General features: G+C 36.5%; 1 protein-coding gene across 1 annotated transcript in view; it reads left to right on the top strand.

Annotated features, from left to right (window-relative positions):
- The first annotated feature begins 807 nt into the window (after positions 1-807).
- Positions 808-22,018, top strand: part of LOC150105197 (astacin-like metalloprotease toxin 1) — a 36,944-nt gene continuing 15,733 nt past the window's right edge. Inside the window, exons 1-4 of the mRNA XM_090396190.1 lie at positions 808-855; positions 2,791-2,823; positions 20,472-20,512; positions 21,656-21,737. Of these exons, the coding sequence (XP_090252316.1) occupies position 855; positions 2,791-2,823; positions 20,472-20,512; positions 21,656-21,737 (157 nt within the window). The 5' untranslated portion in view covers positions 808-854. The remainder of the gene's footprint in view (positions 856-2,790; positions 2,824-20,471; positions 20,513-21,655; positions 21,738-22,018) is intronic.

The raw sequence follows: 22,018 nt of genomic DNA, 5'->3' as shown, positions 1-22,018 counted from the left end.
TGAAATAGTATATCAAATGGACACATCAGTGCTATCTTGTGCAAGAACAGAGACAGATATACTGACACAGCCCAAAGACAGGATACCACCAGTAATCCTGAGATCTAAAGAAAAATGGTCATCACTTGCACCAATGATGAAGAACAATAACCTCATCAGCCAAAAACACAAATGATGGCGTCCGTATACAGCCCGAAGGAACAACTGACTACCGCCAGCTCACCAGGCTTTTGGATGAACAAAAATTACCATACCATACTTACCAACTAAAAAGTGAAAAAAACCTTAAGATAGTGATCAGAGGATTGGTAAAAAAAAATAACATCGACAAACAACAAACCATAAATAAATTTATATATTTCCTATATTTAAGAAATAAAAAGATGTTTTTATTATCTTATTATAATCTTATTGAATATAGAAGGTTCTGAAATTATTTTATTTTGATAAAAATGAAAATTATATTTGTCAATAAATTGTATTAATTTCTTTTTCTGAATATAAGCCAACAATGTTTGCAATGAATATCTTCAAGAATAGGAATATTGCTTATACAGCCTAAATATAATTTCTGCGATAGTAATAAATGCTGTTTAACATATTTAGAACGACAGTTGCATGTAAGAATGAAAAGCGATAAACTCATGACGCGATCTGGGAGAAAACAGATGGAATTAACTCCCATCAGAAATGTAATCGCAAATAGCAAAGCCATTTTCTCACACACTGTGAGATTTCTCCTTCTGTGCTGTGACTATAAAATACAACAAAGTTCAACCGATGGTCATTTTCCAAAAATGGCGAATGTATTGTTCCTGTGCCTTGTGGGATTCTGTGTGGGGAAACCAGCATGGAGTAAGCATTTATCCTCTTTTTTAGCCACCTTACCGGCCATTATGGATCAAATATGCATTCTCATACGCTTCGCTTCCATCATCTATTTCAATGTAATATCAATGGTATTAAAATGGACGTATATATACGTCCATGATAAACTGGACGTATATATACGTCTTGGCTGGTAGAGTGGTTTTAATATGCTATTCTATTTATAAATTAACTCCTGTAATTTTACATATATGTATAAAATTAGCTGGAATCCAAGCAAGTTTAGATAGTTAATGAAAGTTTCCTTTTTGCGAAGCGTATGGTTATAATTATATTTTAAAACTTTAAATCGTTTCAAATGTTTGGTTCATCTAATAAGTAACACAAAAGATGGTCTTCAACCGTAATGTAAGAAGTGAAAAGTATTACTAGTTTCTTTACCCTTTCCACAGTAAAAATTAAAAACAAGCAAGAAAATGAGTGAAGAGGTAACTGCAGAATCGTGTCAAAGGCTGTTTTATTTTCAGGATGGGATCAGCGTGGAATCGCCGACATAAATGACTGACCAAGTTGCTGGACTGTTGATTAAAAAAATTACTTCTGTGCAAAGCATAATTTGTTGTACATTCAAGTCTCGTATTAGGATAATTCAGCAAATTTTCAGTCTCTAATTCAAATAATTTTGCCAGAGCAATATGATTCTCACATTTCATTGACCTAGACCCAACTAAAAACCTATCGTGTGTATGTATATAAATTTTTTCCTCGTGAAAAAAATTTCTCATGAGATATTCTTGCTTACTCAATACTCATAGCTCTTTATCGTTCGTTTCTTATTGCAATATATTTCAGCAAGTGTGTAAATATAGTAGTAATAATAATAACAATAAAATGACTTAATAAATAAATGAATATCACATTTAAAGTAATGTGGAAATGCAAGAAGACGTAATGGTGTTATTATTAATCTCATTACTACCACTATGTAGTGGAAGGAATACTACTGTTATCACCTACCGGTTCTCCTAGCTCAGTCAGCATGTTAGAGGACGTAAAATGATAGTTCACACTGCGTGTGTGTGATTAAGATCATCGTAATGTAATTAATTATTGAGAGTGTATTTTATTAACATGCTTTTTATGACTGTATATTAGTTTGTTATTTTAACTATTAACGCATTCACATTATTTTATTAATTAACACTAGAAGCATCAGTTTTCACGGTGTACACTTCAGTGCCATTTCAAGAAATTCATTATCATTATTTGGTGGATTGGAAAGATTTATTTAGCAGCATCACAAAGTTTTTTTTATATATTTTATTTAGTTATTATGATTATTATATATTTTTATTTTATTATGTTTTTTGTTTTGTTTTTCTGATGGTGTCAATTACGTTTCTCTTGATTACAAACGAATTGGTGGTTTGGGGTCAAAAATCAAAAGGAGGGTGCTGAACTGTTTTGAAAAAAAAAAGCATGTGCTTTTCATATTCCCTTTTCTGAGGTAATTTGTTTGATTATAGGTAGTTTGTGAACTTTAAGCTCATCTTTAGGTATTCTCCTATCATTAGATAGGAGAATGATTTTTAATCATTGTGGTCCTAGGCGCATAATTCGCAGAAAATCATTCTCCTATCATTAGATAGGAGAATGTTTTTTAATCATTGTGATCCTAGGCGCATAATTCGACAAAAGATTACCACCTGAACAGAAGCAGTCGTTCAAATACATCATCACAATGATGCGGCAAAAATTTTCTATTTATAATAATCTATGTGAAACATACTCTGGTGTAGAAGTTTTGCGTGATATATTTAGTCTAAAATTAAACTAATAGTCGCTTTTTAGTTACAACCAAATTATCTTTTAAGAGGTTTTTCTTTTTTCTTCATTATTTAACTTCTCATCAACATTAAACATTAAAATCTATAAGCAGAGAGTTCTGTTTTTCTCTTTTAGTGAACAAGACGAGGATTCCAATGGAAAATCCTGGTAAGTATTGAATGTATTTGCCTTTTTTTTTTTTTTTACACTGTTTAACTATTTTAGTACTTGTGACTCTAGTTGATATTTGAGGAAATCGTGCATATATTAATCACTGCAAATAACAGAAGCAATACATGTTAAACCATTATGTAAAACATTATTACACATTTTATCTCTTTTATATTTGTGCCAGAAAAACGTGCTGTTGGAAACCTCATCTAACAAACTTGTAACTACCGTCCTAAATCTTGTAACCAATTAATTTGTAAGTTTTACGCATGCGAGACATAGAAAAATGGTTTTCGAGAGAATGCAAATGGCGGCTCGCGTATTAGTGACGCGTTTTGATCAGTGCGATAGTTTTGAATGATATTTATTGAGGTAAGCGTTCTTCATTTTCTGAAATTCATATGCTATTGCTTTGCGCATTTAGCTAATCGCTCGATATTGCTGGCAATCCTTTTAATCTGCAATATCCGCTACAAAATTTCTGCTGGCAGGTCTCAAGACCTGCGGGATTTCTAATTGCGATCATAAGCAATTCCCCAATCACCACCTGCTAGATATAACAACGAATAAAACAGACATGGATAATATTACTGATCTTCTAGAGTATCTAAACAAAGAACAAGCACTAAAACTGTTTAAATTATTGCTTAAAAAATTCGATACGGAATGGCCAGGTTTCCTAAACCTGTACACACAAACAGAAGAATCCGAAGATATAGAGGACGAAGTAGAAGAGATCAACGACACATCCATCTCCCTACCCGACAGCCACAGTCAGACAGTCTTCACAGAAGAACAAACGAACAAAAGACGAAGAATCGAGGATGATCATATGGAAAACGAAACACCCTCACAAACAGTGCCGGAAAAAAGGGAAAAGGTCCCCCCGGTAATTCTCCGTGAAAAGGAAAAATGGACCACAGTTGCAAGAAACCTGAGAGAACATCAAATTGGATACTCCTGGGCCAGAAATACCGACGAAAGAGTAAAAATTCAACCAACAACAGTCACAGACTACAGAGGGATAACAAAAATGATGGACAACAACAAACTGCAGTACCACACCCTCGCACTAAGCAGCGAAAGAAATCTAAAGGTTGTATTGCGAGGTGTCACCGAAGGCATTACCTCTGAGGAGATCGCGGCAGACCTTACCCTGCAGGGCCTAACACCAATCAAAGTCAGCTGGATGTACAGATCCGATAAATAACCGATGCCATTAGTATTGGTCGAGATCCAGAACACACAAAGACGAATTTATGACATAACTGCGGTCTGTGGACTTAAGATAACAACAGAACCACTCAGAAAAAGGACATCAGCAGGGCAATGCCATCGTTGCCAAAAGTTTGGCCATGCCCAAAGACTATGTAAAGCCGAGTTCAGATGCCTGAAGTGTAGCGAGAAACATCAAACCATTACATGCACAAAACCAAGAACCACACCAGCCAAATGTGCCAACTGTGGAGGACCCCACCCAGCAAACTACAAAGGATGCAACCACCATTTCAGAAATCACGGAACTACAAGACCCGTCCAACCTCCCCCAATCTGGACCACTCAAAGCATCTCAGCTGCACAGTCATCAAACCAACAAAACCCTATCCACAAAAGTCAGGAAAGGGCTCAACCTCCCACCAAGACCTATGCAGAAGTCGCCCGGCCAAAGGACACAATGCAAAGCAATCAAATAGACTCCAACATCACAGCAATACTGACTGCTTCGCTAGCCACTATGCTGCAGGAATTTAGCAGAACAAACTCAACTCCATCCTCCACAAAGAGATTCCTGCAAGGAACCCATTCCATACTCACAGCATTCAACAATGAATAAAACCAAAGTAAAACTCAACTCGCTTCTAATTGCAGCCTGGAATGCCAACGGCCTCACTAACAAGACACTAGAACTACAGGAATTCGCACAAAGACACAACCCGGACATAATGCTGCTCGACGAGACCCACCTAAAACCTGCCAACAACCCAAAAGTGAGAGGATACACAATATACCGAACGGATGGACTCAACACCAGAGGGGGAGGCACTGCCATCTACATCAAACCGTACCTCCACCACAATGCCATATCCAACCCACAGACTACAAACCTAGAGACCACAGGAATACAAGTCCACACAAACAATGCTGGAAGCCTCAAGATATTTGCTGCCTACAACTCACCAAGCAACCCTCTACTGACAACAGACCTGGATGCAGTCCTTGGCACCACAGACCCCACCATCATAGCAGGAGACTTGAACGCCAAACACACAGCATGGTTCAGCACCACCAACAACAGAAGTGGACGCATACTACACAACTATTCAACACTTAACTCAGTTGTGGTAGCAGGACCCACTGAGCACAACCATTACAGCCCTCATGGCAGATCAGATGTACTTGACATAGCTATCCTTAGAAACATCAGTTATCAATACAAACTAGAGACGCTCAGTGAACTATCATCCGACCACAACCCAATCCTGATCAAACTTGGCACGCAAGACTAACTGGCCCACCAGCACACTTTCATATCGTGGGATAGGCTAGCTAAAATCCTTCCAGAATACATTGGTCCTGTACCAATCATCCACAAAAAAGAAGAAATAGATGAAGCAATAAGCAATTTAACAAGCAAATTAAAAAAGCACTAGAAGCAGTCACCAAAACCACAACCAACCACCCATCCGGTCGGCTCCCAGAAAACATAATGGACCTCATCAGAACAAAAAACAAAGCCAGGAAAAGATACCACAACACAAGAGCCCCACAGGACAAGAAAACTCTGAACACGTTGAACAACCAAGTCATAAAAGCACTTCAAATCCACAGGAATCAGGATTGGGACAATAAACTATCATCACTCAATTCAGAAGATCACTCAATATGGAAATTTCTGAAGATTCTGCGCACCAAACACAATCCCCTACCGCCCATGCAAACTGCTCATGGAATGGCGCACACTGATAAAGAAAAAGCAGGAGCAATAGCAGACAACCTAGAAAAACAATGCAGCCCATCATATGACAACATAAACATCACCCACGTATATAAAGTCCACCAGCAGGTCAAGCGTACCTTAAGACAGTCCGAAGACAAACCAGCCAGCATCACCCCCACTACTCCAGTTGAAATAACCAACATCATAAAACATCTAAACAACAAAAAAGCTACAGGGCCAGATGGAATTACTAACAGAATCATCAAATTACTTCCTAGAAAGGCTATTATACACCTGGTTAACATAACCAATTCAATACTGAGGATACAACACTTCCCCACTGCATGGAAAACAGCCCACATCATACCAATAAAAAGCCAGGAAACAATCCACAACTCCCGCAAAGCTACCGTCCAATAAGCCTGCTTTTAACCTAGGAAAGATTGCTGAAAAAATTATCCTTTCAAGACTACAAGAAAAATCAGACCAATTAGGAATAATTCCAAACGAACAACTTGGCTTCCGCTGTATGCACAGCACAGTGCAACAAATACACAGAATAGTGGAGCATATCACTCAAGGATACAACTGGTACCTTCACACAGCTGCAGTTTTTCTGGATATTGCCAAAGCCTTTGATAAGGTATGGCATCAAGGATTACTCTACAAACTCATTCAGGCCAACATTCCAACAAACCTTACCCGTCTAATAAAATCATACCTCACTGACAGATCCATGCAGATAAAAATAAATGCCACCATCTCAACTAGGCGCCAAATCCTGGCAGGGGTACCACAAGGATCTCTATTGGCTCCTTTACTTTTCACGATCTACGTGGCTGACATTCCTCAGAACCTGAGGACTACCATCACAGCCCTATATGCTGCCGACACAGCCATAATAACAAGATCTCTCCGCCCACACCTGGTGATCAGTCGTCTCCAGGATACCATCACAAAGCTAGAGAAATGGTTCTCCGACTGGAGGATAGAAGTAAACCCCGTCAAAAGCTCAGCTATACTATTCACCAGATGCAAAGCCTTCAACCAAGATGATATTCAACTCCTCGGTAAAAAGATACCATGGCAGACAGAAGCCAAATACCTTGGAGTACAGCTAGACAAAAAGCTAAATTTCAACAGCCATATCAAGTTCATAGGCACAAAGACATCCAGAACCATAGTCCAACTCTATCTCCTGATCAATCGCAACAGCAAATTGGATAAACGCAACAAGCTGTTATTATATAAGATGGTAATTCGACCAGTAATCACGTATGCATCCCCGGCATGGAGTCACACATCCAAATCTAACATCCGGAAACTACAGAGGATACAAAACAAATGCCTGCGGATGATGTTGGACGCCCCATGGTTCGTCAGAAACACGCAGATCCACAGAGAAACCGGAACCCCTGACATCCGTTCTCTCCTTCATGACCATGCGGAAAAGTTCTTCAGCAAGCCACATTCTCATCCCAATCCACTAATCAGACAAGCTTCCAGTTATAGTGAACATGACTATCACAAACATAAAAGACCTAAGGCAATTCTGTTTTCAGCAGAACAGAGCTAACTCCATAGTTCACAAAGTGTGAGCATAAGACTCATAACCTCCCCCCATCAAGCTTCTTGACACAGATAAAGGGGAAAATAAAAAGCATTTTATGCTTCACCCAGCAAGCCAGTAACGTTGTTGTTACATAGAAGAATGTACTTCGTTTCTAAGAAACTAATTGTGCACGTGAAATATTATTGGATCTGTTTCTAAATTTACTTCAGTTATTTCCTTTAATTGAATTTTTAAAAAACATGTTTTTATTTTCAAGTTATTTCTGCATTGGTTTAATAGATTACTATTTCAGATATTACTATTTTTATTGTCATAAACATGTGACATGCATCACGTTCTTTGCATGCCAGCAACTAAAACTAGATTTTACTTGTCCATAAATCACTTTTCTTTTCAGCATTGAAATTCCATTCTCACATATGAAGTCATTTCCTGAATAGTCTGCATGTAGCATTTATAATAATAAAGTTGGCATTCTTCTAGTCTTATAAAATCTGAGAGTGCTTTATCTTATCATCGTCATTATTATTATTATTATTATTATTATTATTATTATTATTATTATTATTATTATTATATATAAACTTGCATTTAACAAAATATAGAACAAAGCATTAACAAAAATAAAAATACACTCCCAAACGAAACAAAATCCATGGATAACAGACAACATACCAACAGACATATAAAGAAAAGATGCGCTATGGAAACAACTTAAGAAGTCGCCGAACAATATCGCTTTAAAAGCTGAATACAAAAGAAAACGGAATCTCCTAACAACCCAGATTCGAACGGCAAAAAGAAACTATTACAGCAACAAATTAACAACAGCACAGAATGACATAAAGGAAACCTGGCACCTGATTAATGAAATGCTGGACAATATACAAAGAACCACTGCCTCAGAAACAATAAAACACAGCTTTGCCTGCGACGCCAAATCCCTCAAACAGTTGGCAAACAACTTTAATCAGCACTTCGTGAACTCTGTCCAAAAGCTACAAGAAACAACCTTTCCTCACGCAAACGAACATTCTCCACTAGGTCCACGAGCAACACAGTCGATGTGGTTCCCCACAGTAACAAAAGAAGAACTAACACTGGCAATTCAACAAATTAACCCTAACAAAGGACCGGGGATAGACGGAATCAGACCAAAAGACATCAATAACCACTCAACCAACCTACTTCCAGTTATACAAAAACTGTTAAATAAAATTTTCGAAACGGGACATATACCTGAAACACTGAAGATTGCATTAATCACACACATACACAAACAGGGAAAAAGAAACATAATAAGTAATTACAGACCAATCGCCACGCTGCCTGTAATCAACCAAATCATGGAGCGCATTTTACATCAGAAACTCTCCACATACGTTGAAAAATTTCAATTCATACCCAAAACACAATATAGCTTTCAAAAAAATAAATTAACAGCAACACTCCTGGAAGATTTCACAGATCTAATAACCGCTGCATTGGATAAAAACAGAATAACATTAGTGATATTCATTGACCTAACAAAAGCATTTGAAACACTAACACATAAAACCTTGTTAACGAAACTTACCCATATCGGAATTGGAGGTCGTCTACTCCAGTGGTTTAAAGCATACACGAAAAACAGAAAGCACATTACACGTATGGGATCAGCACACAGCAAAGAGGTACATATAACCTGTGGCGTACCGCAAGGAGCTGTCCTATCTCCCATTCTATATAACATATACACACACGACATAAGCCAACTCTCCCTAAAAAGTAAAATCTTTCAGTATGCAGACGACACTGCCATAGTATCCATTCACAACAATGCAAATATCGCTTACAAAAATATGCAAAACGACATCAATCAAATCACTAACTGGTTAACCGAAAACGGCATATATATTAACCCTGGAAAAACAAAGCTAATGATATTCAAAAACCCCCAAATCCTGCCCATAGAAACTAAATATCTCACTATCCAACATTCATCGTCCTATACACAAAGTGCAAAACTAAAATCACAACCATCACACAGGTGAAAACAACACGATACCTTGGACTTCACATCGATGCTGATCAAAGTTGGAATAGCCATACAAACTACCTACATACCAAGCTTAGGATAATAGCAAGGAAACTATACAGATTAAAAGACATTGCCCCAATCCACATAAAAATACTAATCTATAAAGCATTATGTGAAAACATTTTAAGATATGCAATCACATCATAGGCATTCTGCGCAGACTACAGACTTAACAGGCTACAATGGTTGCAAGATAAAATGATAAAACTGTTATTCTGGGAACAACCCACTCTTATGCAGGAAGCACGGACAAAACACAAAATATTTAAGGTGAAACACTTACGCCACTACACAGTCATGTTAAAACACTACTACAGCCCAACCTATAGAGTAACCACAACAACATATCAAATAACAAGACCACAGTCAACACACTACATAACATATAAGTACAACAATCACCACGGCAATGCCACCCGAAACTTCTACGTACCTGACATGATAAACAAACTGCCGTTCGTCAACAGAAACCTAGGAACATACAGAGAGCTGAAACAGGCACTATATAAATATTATAGCGAGAATGAAAATTAGAGCAATTCCTGTTTCTCTCTCCCCCAACACACATACACACAAACCTATGACAACCCCCCCTCTCAAAAACTATCACTACAAGAACACAAAGAAACAAACATACCATGTCTAAATCCAACCCTATTTGCACAAAAAAAAAAAAAAAGTTAAACTGTAATAGCAGTCGAAGTCTTCCAAGCACTTACCAACAGACAGTAAAATCAGCACCTGGCTTGTGACCAGTATAGGAGCACAACCATGAAACCACCACCTTCTATCATCTATTATCTTCCTCAGATAAGCTCTGCTAAGCTTCGAGGAAGAAAATTACTAACTTGCAAGTATCTGTTATACACACTTGTAATGGGTTATAAATATTATATATATATAATTACTACAGCAACTATGTATGCAATTCATCTGAGACATAAAAAAAATAATAAATTCTGTATAATCCTTATTGTAAATACTGTAAATATTATTATTGTATGTAACTTATTATCATCATCATTATCAAATTCCTGCCATGTACCCTCAAGGGGTGTACAGGATATGACAGTACTACATGAAAAAAATTACATCATTACTAACTTCCTATCTACAATTTTCCTCCAAATCAGTCTGTTACTTGTCAAGACTACAACATTTTCAGATCTTATATTTCTATCGTCTAAGGCACTTTGTACCGTATCAATCCACCTATATCTTGGTCTTCCTCTTGGTCGTTTTCCTGCCAACCTGGCAGAGAACACTTGTTTTGCTAATCTTTCCTCTCCCATTCTATTTAAGTGACCATACCACCTGAGATTAGCTCTGCTAACGCATTCCTGGATGCTGACAATGTCAAGTTCTTTCCTAATATCCTCATTTTTAATATGATATTGCCATTGATGCCATCTGTTCACGCCTCTAATCTTTCTCAGTACTCTCATATCTGCGGTCTCTAGTCTTTGGTCAAGTGTTTTACTTTTGACCCAGCTCTGAGATCCATAAGTTAAAACTGGTTTGAACACTGTCTTGTATACAGCTAATTTAGTGTTCCGACTAATTTATTTCTTATTCCATATGAATTTATTCAATTGACTTCCCACCATACCAGCTTTGCTGATTCTGTTGTCTATTTCTATATTTAATTTACCATCTTAATTAAAAATCGTGCCTAAGTAGCTGAAATGTTTTACTTGTTCCACAGGTTCTCCATTCACAACACAGTTGACATTTTTAATGATTCTGCCTATTTTCATTGTCTTTGTCTTTTTATTGCTGACCTTCATACCATATCTATTACAACAGCTATTCAATTTAGTCAGAGATTCTTGCAGACTTGTAGCGGATTTATTTAGAAGTATAACATCATCCGCATAAAGCAAAGAGCTGACATTAACATCTCCAATTTTGATATCAGGTTTAATACCACATTCCTTCATAATGTGATCCATATAGATAATGAATAACAGGGGGGATAATGTACATCCTTGTCTCACACCAGATTTAACATTAAACCATCTTCCTGTACTTCCTTCAATTCTAACTGCTGACTTACAACTCAAATATAGACTAAGTATTGCTTGATATAATGCCCCATTGACACCATATAACTGCAGCGTATTGAATAGCTTCTCTCTTGGCACCTTGTCATATGCCTTTTCCAAATCGACAAAACTTAAATGCAGATCTTTGTTGTATTCCCATGCTTTCTCGACTATTTCTCGTAAAGTGAAGATCTGATCCTGACAGCCTCTATTTGGCCTGAATCCAGCTTGTTCTTCACCAAGCTTTTCTTCCACAATTCTTCTCAACCGTTTCTCAAGTATACTTGCATAGATCTTGCCAGGAACACTCAGTAGGGAAATACCTCTGTAATTCTCACATTCAGTTTTATTTCCCTTTTTATATATGGGTACTATGAGAGCTCTACTCCAATCATCTGGAATTCGTCCCTCTGTCCAGGCTTTCTGAACTATGCAGTGCAGCCACTATAAGACTTTTATACCACCATACTTCAGCATTTCTGGTCGAATATCATCTACTCCTGATGCCTTTCCACATTTCAAGCCTTTGATCTTTTTCTACTTCAAGTATGGATATGTATTCCTGACTGCATGCCTGGTCAGTGTTTTTTATCAGTGTGCTGTCATCACTGCTTGTTTCATTTAGCAGTCTTTGAAAGTAATTACTCCATACTTCAAGGATATATTTTTCTCCTGTTTTCATGTCACCTTTATCATCTCTAACTCCTTTTACAGCACTCTTTCCTCCATTCCTAAGCTTCTTCAACAACCTCCAGAATATTTTGCCACCTTCTTGATATTTATTTTCTATATTCTTGCCAAAGTCCTCCCATGACTTTTGTTTAGCTAGTTTTACACACTGTTTAGCTTTCTTACATTTGTCTCTGTATTCTGTAAGAGTAAAAGCTGACTTATTTGCCAGGAACTTTTGATATGCTTTCTTCTTTTCCTTCACTGCCTCTTTAACATCCTGTTTCCACCAGGGAGTTCTAATGTTTTTATCCTTGCACACAACCTCACTACATGCCTCTCTGGCAGAATCAATCAATGTTTTCTTCAGAGTTTGCCACTGAATCTCCAAGGTTTGATTCCTGTTCTCAAACTCTTTCATTTTCTTTTCAATAATCTTTCTGTATTTTAGTCTACAGTTCACATCTGAGAGCTGCTCAACTTTTATTCGCTTTGAAACTTTCTTACATGTTATTCTTTTCAATATGAAATTCAATTTTATCCTGCTCAAGACTAAATAGTGATCACTTCCAATTTCAAATCCTCTGTACACTCTGGTGTCCTGCACCAGGGAAAACACATCACTATCAACAATAACATAGTCAATGAGACTTTTCTTATTCCTAGCCTCTTCTCTCCATGTGAATTTGTGCACATTTTATGGTGTTAGTAATAACCAGTCCATGTCCTGAGCAGAAATACAACAGATATTTGCCATTATTATTAGCTTTGCTCTTTTCTCCAAATTTTCCCAAAATATTTTTGTATGTCTCACAATCATTTCCTACTCTGCTATTTAGATCCCCAACAAGGACCAACTTTTCCTTTTTCATTGTGTCAGTTGCGTTTTCTAAAGCCTCAAAAAATTCCTCCACTTCTACCTTAGTAGAGCCTTCTGTGGGACCATAGGCACAAATTAGTCTCATTGTCCAGTTCCCCATTCTCATATTTGCCCACATTACTCTACTTGAGACTGACTGCCATTCAAGAAGATTAGCCTCGTATTTTGTGTAACTTATACTGAGACATAATAAAATGTTTAAAAAAAAAAAAAATTATTATAGCACCCCACAGAGGGCGCTGTGTAGGCAGACGGATGCATGTACGTAGTATCGCTGTTGCTGGTTTTATAGGTTTAATGTGTTAATTAACTCATGTTTCTAACTTGATTGTGCTACTATTTAATTCTACTAGTCACGCTGAAGACAGGAACGACCAAATTACCAAAATCGGATAAGTAAGATTCAAATTGTCAGTGTTGGAAGTTCATAGAGTGTACCGCAGTCACCAGCCAACGAAGAACAAAGGACGTGGCCATTTTAAAAGTAGCACTATAGTCGCTAACGGGAAGAAAGGCTAAAGGTCACGGATACAGCGAAATTCATACAAAATGAGCTGTAACAAATGCAATAAGCCATTAAGCGATGAAGGAGAGGGGTCGCATTGTTCCGGATGTAACAAAAAACAACACTTCCACTGTTCAGGGATCTCAGAAAGCACGTGGAAAGCAAAAGGAGCTGTGAAATGGATCGAATGGCGATGTCAACAGTGCCGTGAGAAAACGAAGAACAAAGACCAGACACCAAAGAAAAGTAACGACGCACATCAAGGTAAGCCGCTTCCGGATCCGAAAATTATAGATAATTTTGATTCATTTAAACTCATGGTGAAAGACTTATTAAATGCGCACATGGATAAAATTAACAAAAAATTCGAGGAGTATGAACATCACATACAGTTCAATAACGATACCACTGAAGAAATGTTAGGAACCGTGCCAGAAATAAAGACGAAATTAACGGTAGCGATAGAAACGCTAGAAACACTCCAACGCGAAAATAAAGAATTGCGGAAAGAAGTGAACACACTCAAGTGTCAAATGGAACACATGCTACAAAAAAGAAAGAAAAAAAGAACTTCAAATTGAGGGAATAACGAAAGAAAATACAGAAGACTTAAGCAACATAATGCAACTGATGGGCAGAAAAATTGGAATTCAAATCGCAACCACAGATATCACCTCTATTAACTGAGGCCCACAAAAAAATAATGAGAGACCGCCACCAATCATCGCTCGTTTTACCAATAGAAATCTGAGAGACTCCATTCTTACCGCAAGCAAGAAAACAAGGCCGACAACAACGAGAATAACTGATAAGAAACTCCCAACACCAATCTATATAACGGAACACTTGACTCCATACTTCAAAAATCTTCTATACCAAGCAAGGAAAACAAAAACAGAGAAAACCTACAAGTTCCTGTGGACAAAGAATTCCCAGATATTTTTGAGAAAGAATGAAAACTCTCGAGTATACATAATTACAAGTGAATCCGACTTACAAAGCCTACCAATACAAAACACATCTCTTTACATCCTTAAGATAAGATTAGAACTCATTTAAAAACTATATAATGGAGATCTCAAACATAGGCGAACATATCCAGTCAGACAACATAAACTTCAAGGTCTTTGACTCTTTGAAGAAATGGTCAGACATTTCCACCAACACCAACTTCACTATCATACACACAAACATAAGAAGTATAAAAAAACACTGGCTTACATTGATAACACAGCTCAATTATACCATAATAAACATAGATGCGTTAAGACTGACCGAAGTTGCAATAAACGACACAGAAATTTACGCATACAACATAAATAATTATCAAACCTACAACTTTTGTAGACCAAACAAAAGAGGAGGTGGCATTGTGGCATTTATCAAAGAAAAATACAATGTGACAGAAAAACAAACTCACTTCGAACATGCGGAAACACTAATTTTGGAACTCACAAATAGCCACAATAGTGTCAAATACACAATAAACACAATATACAGACCCCCAGATAATAATCCACTTAGTTTTCTTCACGAGTTAGAAACATGGCTAAGCGGCATCGAACCGCGTACAACACACAGGCTCATCCTAATAGCAGACATTAACATAAATAATCTTGACCACGCTTCGTCAACCACTAACACCTATCTTGATATACTAAGTCAGTACAACATAAACCCTAGCATTAACTCCCCAACAAGAGAAGAATTACTCAATAACTCACTAACACAATCATGCAAGGATCATATCAACATACGGGCTCCTATGCATACATACATCATCAGTGATTAACGTAAAATTTGCCGATCACTACTTTGTCTCAACTTCGTTTTTCACGTTTCCTACCCCCCCCCCCTCCCACCGCCACAAAAGTTGACAAAACTCGATCGTACTAAAGAGCATTGTCGATAACCAAGTAAAAAATACAGACTGGAATTTCCTACTTAAAATAAACGATCCTGTAACATTATACGAGAATTTTCAACTAAAGTTCACAGAAATATACGAAAAAGCAACAAAACCTACACAAACTAGACGACAAACAGACAACAATCCATGGATAATTGACGACATACTAAATACTATTACTGAAAAGGAAAATCTATGGAAAAAACTTAAAAAGTCACCCAGTAACACGCATTTACAAACCTTATACAAAAACCCAAGAAATAAACTAACAACAAAAATTCGCAGGGCAAAAAGACGATACTACTTCCAAAAATTCATGGAATATAATAACAACATTAAGCAAACATGGGCTACACTCAACGAATTAGTAACCCGAAAAAAGAAAACTTCAGTACAAGACTTTATTGGAAAAAGCTTCGGTCAGGACACAAACCAAGAGGAACTAGCAGACTCATTCAACCATGCTTTCACAAACAACATCACACAACTCAAAAAAGACAAACTACCATCGATCAACAAAAAACTACCGACACAAAGTCAACAACAAACGATGTATTTTCCACCCATAACAAAACAGGAACTGAAACAAGCAATCCTCCAACTAAAACCAAAGACCACACCAGGAATAGATAAAATAAGACTCACAGACCTTATAACACATTTTGAAAAAATAAATCCAATACTTTTGAAACTCGTAAACATAATATTCGACACAGGCATTATTCCACAACAACTAAAAACTGCAGTAATTACGCCAATATACAAACACGGCAATAGAAACGATACTCAGAACTACAGACCAATAGATACACTACCAGTCATCTCAAAAATTCTAGAAAAAATAACACACACCAGACTACAGAACTACAACATCATCTCACAAAACCAATACGGCTTTCAGAAAACAAAAAGCACCATTACTTTTTTAGAAGACATCGCCGACACCATAAACAAAGCTCTCGACAAAAACAAGTACGCCGCCATTATAATACTGGACCTAACCAAAGCATTTGACACACTTGAACATGACATACTACTCACCAAACTATACTCAATAGGTATAAGAGGAACACTGCATACATGGTTCAAGAAGTACCTCTCAAACAGAACACAAGTAACAAAAATAGGAACATGTCATAGTCGGAGTATACAAGTAAAACACGGTGTACCTCAAGGTGCCATATTATCACCCACACTATTCAACATATACATTAACGATATTCATAACATATCCATAAGAATTCAAATATTTCAATACGCAGATGATACTGCACTACTAGCAATCCACACAGACATTAACACAGCTCTCTGCAAAGTACAAGAGGACCTAAATGAAATAACAACATACTTCCACCAAAACGCAATTCTAATCAACGGCACCGAAACAGAGATGTTGATAATACACAACCCAAGAATCATACGTTCAGCATCACTATCGATACATTTTCACACATACCGCTGCATTAACAGCAAAAATACCTGCCAATGTTCCGAAATCAAACCTGTAGCACACGCAAAATACCTCGGTCTCTACATAGATTCCCACCTTAAATGGACAAAACATATACTGTAGAATACCCACACACCAAACTCCGGATCATCGCAGCAAAACTCTTCCAAGTTAAAGATATTATTCTACCCAACATAAAAAAACTCTTATATCACGGTATCTGTGAATCTCTACTCAGATACGGAATAACAGCCTATGCAATTACATCAAACAGCCACCTAACAAAATTAGAAACACTACACAGGAAAATCGTGGCAAAGGTGATCTGGACACCTTACACGCAACAACCAATATCCGACAAGCACATAGCGATACACACAATTCTGAGCATTAAAAACCTGAAACACTACATGACATTAACAAGGAATTATTTCAACATCACCTACCGAAACAACAGAGACACATATCGTATAACACGACCTACGACAACTCTCTACATCCCCACACCCTTTAATAACACATACGGTTCGTTTGTGAGATCACATCAGATACCCACACAACTCAACAACCTACCAACAAAGCTAAAACACGTAGTTAACTACAGAACATTAAAAAAACGAACTCTGGAAAATATACCGACAAAGTTAAGAAACCATTATCACTAATTTACACATCACAAATCACCAGCATCCAATGCCTACATCCCATACATAAACAGTAGCAACAACACAAATAGTGAAGGTAAATCCCACTCTCTTCATAAAAGCTAACCCAAGCTTCGAAGTAGGTGGGATTAACTTGCCTCACTCATCTACAAGTAAACCTTATAAGCAAATGCAGAAATTTGTATGAATAATCACTCTTTCTCAAAATCCATTATTCAGAAATTCCATGTAATCTTCATTGTTAATATTAGAAGAACGTGTTGTAAATATACATGCAAGAAATTATTATTATCAAAATTTTAATTGAAATGCAATGTAGAAATTGAATCACATATGCAGCACTTAGTGCTGAATTTTGGAAAAATTACAAGTTGGAATGTCACTAAAGATGATTACTGAAGAACATATGTTGTAAATACATAATCTAGAGGCAAAAAAGTATTTTTAAAAATTTTAATTGAAATCCAATGTAGAAAATGTAGCACTTTGTGCTGAATTCTGTAAAATTATAAGTTGCAATGTGTCACTCAAGATGTTTATTGTATGTGTAAATATTTTAGCAGATCAATAAAAAATTAATTATTATATTAAAAAATTATCATTATTATGTATTCAATCCGTAGGTATAAGTCAATGTAAGATGAAAACCTCATGAACTTTACGAATTCCCCAAATTCATAATTTATACTAGGTTATATTTACTTTACTATGGAAAACGTGTTCAGATTTGTAAGAGTAACAGGGGAGCACACTTTCCTCACTTATGGGAATACATGAAAAAATTCAATTTAATTGTTAATTTGTACATATTCTGAATATAGCCATATCAATTGCTATGGCACCTCCAGGAAATAGACGAAATCAGTCATGAATTTAGGGGGAAAGGTTGGTAGACCGAAAGTTTAAGTTTAGAGATCATATCGCTAAAGTTGCCATGGTAGCTCATTGGAGTATTTGGCTGTAGAAGAATAGTAAACCCGATGTGAACATAGGAAGACCGTATAAACCTCTTTATACGGTCTTGATATGTTCACATCGTGTTTACTGCGCTCACGTCTGGTCCCCTGGGTTTCTTGGAGATGAAAAAGCAGTAGAGCGGATCTAGAGGTGAATCACCAAGATGATGACGATTTGTGAGGACAGATTGGGCGCTTGTGAAGTTGGGTGATAGGCAAAAAAAGAGGAAATGTGATAGAAACATTTAAGTTACTTAAAGTATTTTTATAGTTGATGCAGGAGAAGTGTTTTAAGAGTGTAGTTTGTACACGAATTAGAATTTTCGCTTAGAGAGTGCTGAAAATTAGACGGATAGCCAGAGCTGTGTCAGTGCTTTGTATGTTGATGTTTCAAGGAGGTGCGATAGATATTACTTGGATAATTTGTCTCCCGTGATGACACGTTATTGCACAAGAATGATGATTAATAATAACAATAAATTGATATTACACTTATTTTTTTATTATTTCAGTTAATTGCAATATATAATTGCAATAGGCGTAAACTGGTTACGGCTCTTTTCCTGTAATTTCCTCGAAAATTAGAGCAACAATGCGTTTCCAAATTATATTATTACGCAACGCGGAACGCGTCTTCCTATAAAGTTTGTGGACGTTCTTGTTAAGACATATCGTAATCTAGATAGAGTTAAGTATAAATAAATGTTTGAAACGCATTTCTTTAAACCTGTTCATGGTAAATCACATCACAACATAATTTAGACAGATGAAACAAATATCGCAGTTCCACATTACAATCTCATTAACTTATTAATTATAATATTATGATTAAAAACTATTAAAGGTATTTAGTATATTTTTTAAACTTTTAGAAAACTTTTCAAAATCATTTAAAAATATATATTTAATTTAAAGTAGAATATAAGTTTCATTATCATTGTTATTATTTTAGAAAAAAATTATTATTTGAATAACAATTTAGGTGACGCCACATGTGTTTCATTCTATCATTTATTTTTTATTCTCGTTAGGTTTCCCCCGTTCCTCGACCGCTCCTTAGGACTGTTGAGCCCTCCTAATGAAGGATTAAGAACTGTATACTATGACTGTAAGCCTGTGTGTTCAGCAGCTGGTTTGCCTTTTTTTGAGGAATGTAAAACCCCAGGATAAACTGGGGGAGGGGGGAACCCTGCTGTCCACGCCCAAGACCGACGAACTTGGCTATGACTGAGGAAGATCCTTAAGCTCCTCAGTTATGTTATATGTTATGAAAATATGTTACAGAAAATCTGTAACATATTTGTTATGATAATGAGAGCCATGTTATGATAAACGACACATGGAAATAGTTCCTTATAAGGATAAGGACTGGCTTAAAGGGGCGAAGCAAGAATGCTTTTCATTTACCCCGTTATCTGTAGAGGACAGTGTAGGGATAAGGTGTTATTGAGCTATTAAAGCTCTGATCATGGCAGGAGGGTAACAGCAATAGCCGAACCTCAGTTAGAACTTCACTGGCTACAGCATTGCCATCCATTACCCTCCAAGAGTAATAATAATCACCTCATCTAACGGTCGATTTGTCCTTCTCGATCTCGACACATGGAAATCGGGAACTTTGTTCATTTTTAATCTGGATGATCTACTACTTCAACAGGTGTTAATCGGAGGGTTCAAAGTATATTTAAGAATAAGCAGATAACGACTTTTTATATATATTTATTTATTTATCTATTTTTATTCATTTATTAACTTTTGTTTTTATTTATTTATTTATTTTTATTTTTCATTTCTTGGCAACATTTATTTTTCGAAGCAAAGCGCGTTGAATTTAACACATAACTGGAAGTTAAACTTCATACTTGTTATAAACCTTGAAGCTGAAAAATGTTGGAAAATTTCCAAATAAAGGCTCTTAATTGTTGTAGAATGATTCACTTCTAGTAATATTAAATTTCTGAATCATTTATTTCAGGATTATTCCAAGGGGACATCACGGGAATTGATATTAAAGCGGTAAGTGTCTTTTAAAAATTACAGTTAACTTCCAATTCCAGTTACTACAATTTTGTCTAATATCAACGTCTTCAACGAAGTTATAAATTCGCTTCATTTGTTAATGACTTCCCATATATGACAACATTAATTTTAATTGACAACACGAGGTTTCATCCTAATTGTAAAGACTAAGAAAGCTGACAATTTCATGCATTTATAGAAGTGACTGAAGTTATTTTTAAAATATATCCCTTGCTCAGAAGATAGTGCGTGTGCATCTTCACGTTCACGAGTTTCGCTAATAGTAGCTAGGATGTATTCAGACAAGTTCATTTTTGGGTTAATATTTTTCTTGGGTTAAGATTTTTCTCTCCATTGTATCATAGCTAAGGTGTGTAATAGTTCCCATTTATCCCATAACACTGGATGTCTCATTGATGTAGCGTCTTATGGATTAGCTGAAAAAAGCGCATGAGAGCACATAAGATGAGACTTCGCTTCTACGGTATTCGATATCTTCAACGTTTTCTTCAGTACTTTGTTGAAATGATTTTTCTGTCTGTCCATAGCAAGATGACCTGCAATCACACCACAGCCGATAAACACCCAGATATTGAAGTGGCCTATATCAAAGTTTTGTGGATCGGAACAGTGATCTCATCTTGATAAAGGGGGTAAACACTACTTGGGTTTTATACTGCATATTAGAAATTTATTTGGTCTCATATCTAAGTAGGCTGGAGACGGTGTGGTCATTATAGCCATTTTGAAGGAAATTGTTTTTTGAATGTTGAAATTCTTTGGCAAGTTCGTTCTTGTCAGTGAGGGGTCGGCGGGCTTTTTCTATTAGTGTGGAAATGATACCCAATTCTTGAGATCTATAATGATGGGATGAGGGTTGTAGATGGCTGTCAGTATGTGAAAGCATTTGAAATATCGAGACTTTTAATTTACCCGATTCATTAGTAGAAGGTTCAGAAATAACCCTTTCACTGTCATTTGCTACAATTATTTTATTAGCAAGTTGAGCAAATAGTAAACGATGTTGGTTTTTAACCAGAGAAGATTTCTTATCATTCTGTGACATTCTCTGAAATCTGTAACATATTTTCTGCCGAAACTTTGCAGGTTTAAATAACCTTTGGACTATACTCTTTTCAGATTCGAGACAGGAACGCCATTGTGAGCGAAAGACGCCTCTGGCCGGAAGGTGTTATTCCATACGTCATCGACAGATCAAGACGTAAGTGAATAGCTTTATGTTTTGTGTTAATTGCATTTATCTTAATACATAACTTAAAATGTTAAAACTGCCTTCATAAATCACTGTCAGTATAGCCGATTTTATTGCATCAACAAATTGAAAGTTCTCAATAAGAAATAATCGAACCACTTGGGAATCATCCTTCTCGCTAGGTCGAGCTGTTCGTTTAATTGATGAAGCCTCCTACTGGCACTGTAATATAGACCGAGTGACTTGTTTATTATATATTCAACACTATCAGGTCTGTAGTAGCTCCATCA

The sequence above is a fragment of the Typopeltis vanoorti genome, chromosome 7 (assembly GCF_054136105.1).
Source record: "Typopeltis vanoorti isolate ZY-2024b chromosome 7, IOZ_Tvanoo_1.0, whole genome shotgun sequence".
NCBI lineage: Eukaryota > Metazoa > Arthropoda > Arachnida > Uropygi > Thelyphonidae > Typopeltis > Typopeltis vanoorti.
This window is presented reverse-complemented; position numbering and strand designations above follow the sequence as displayed.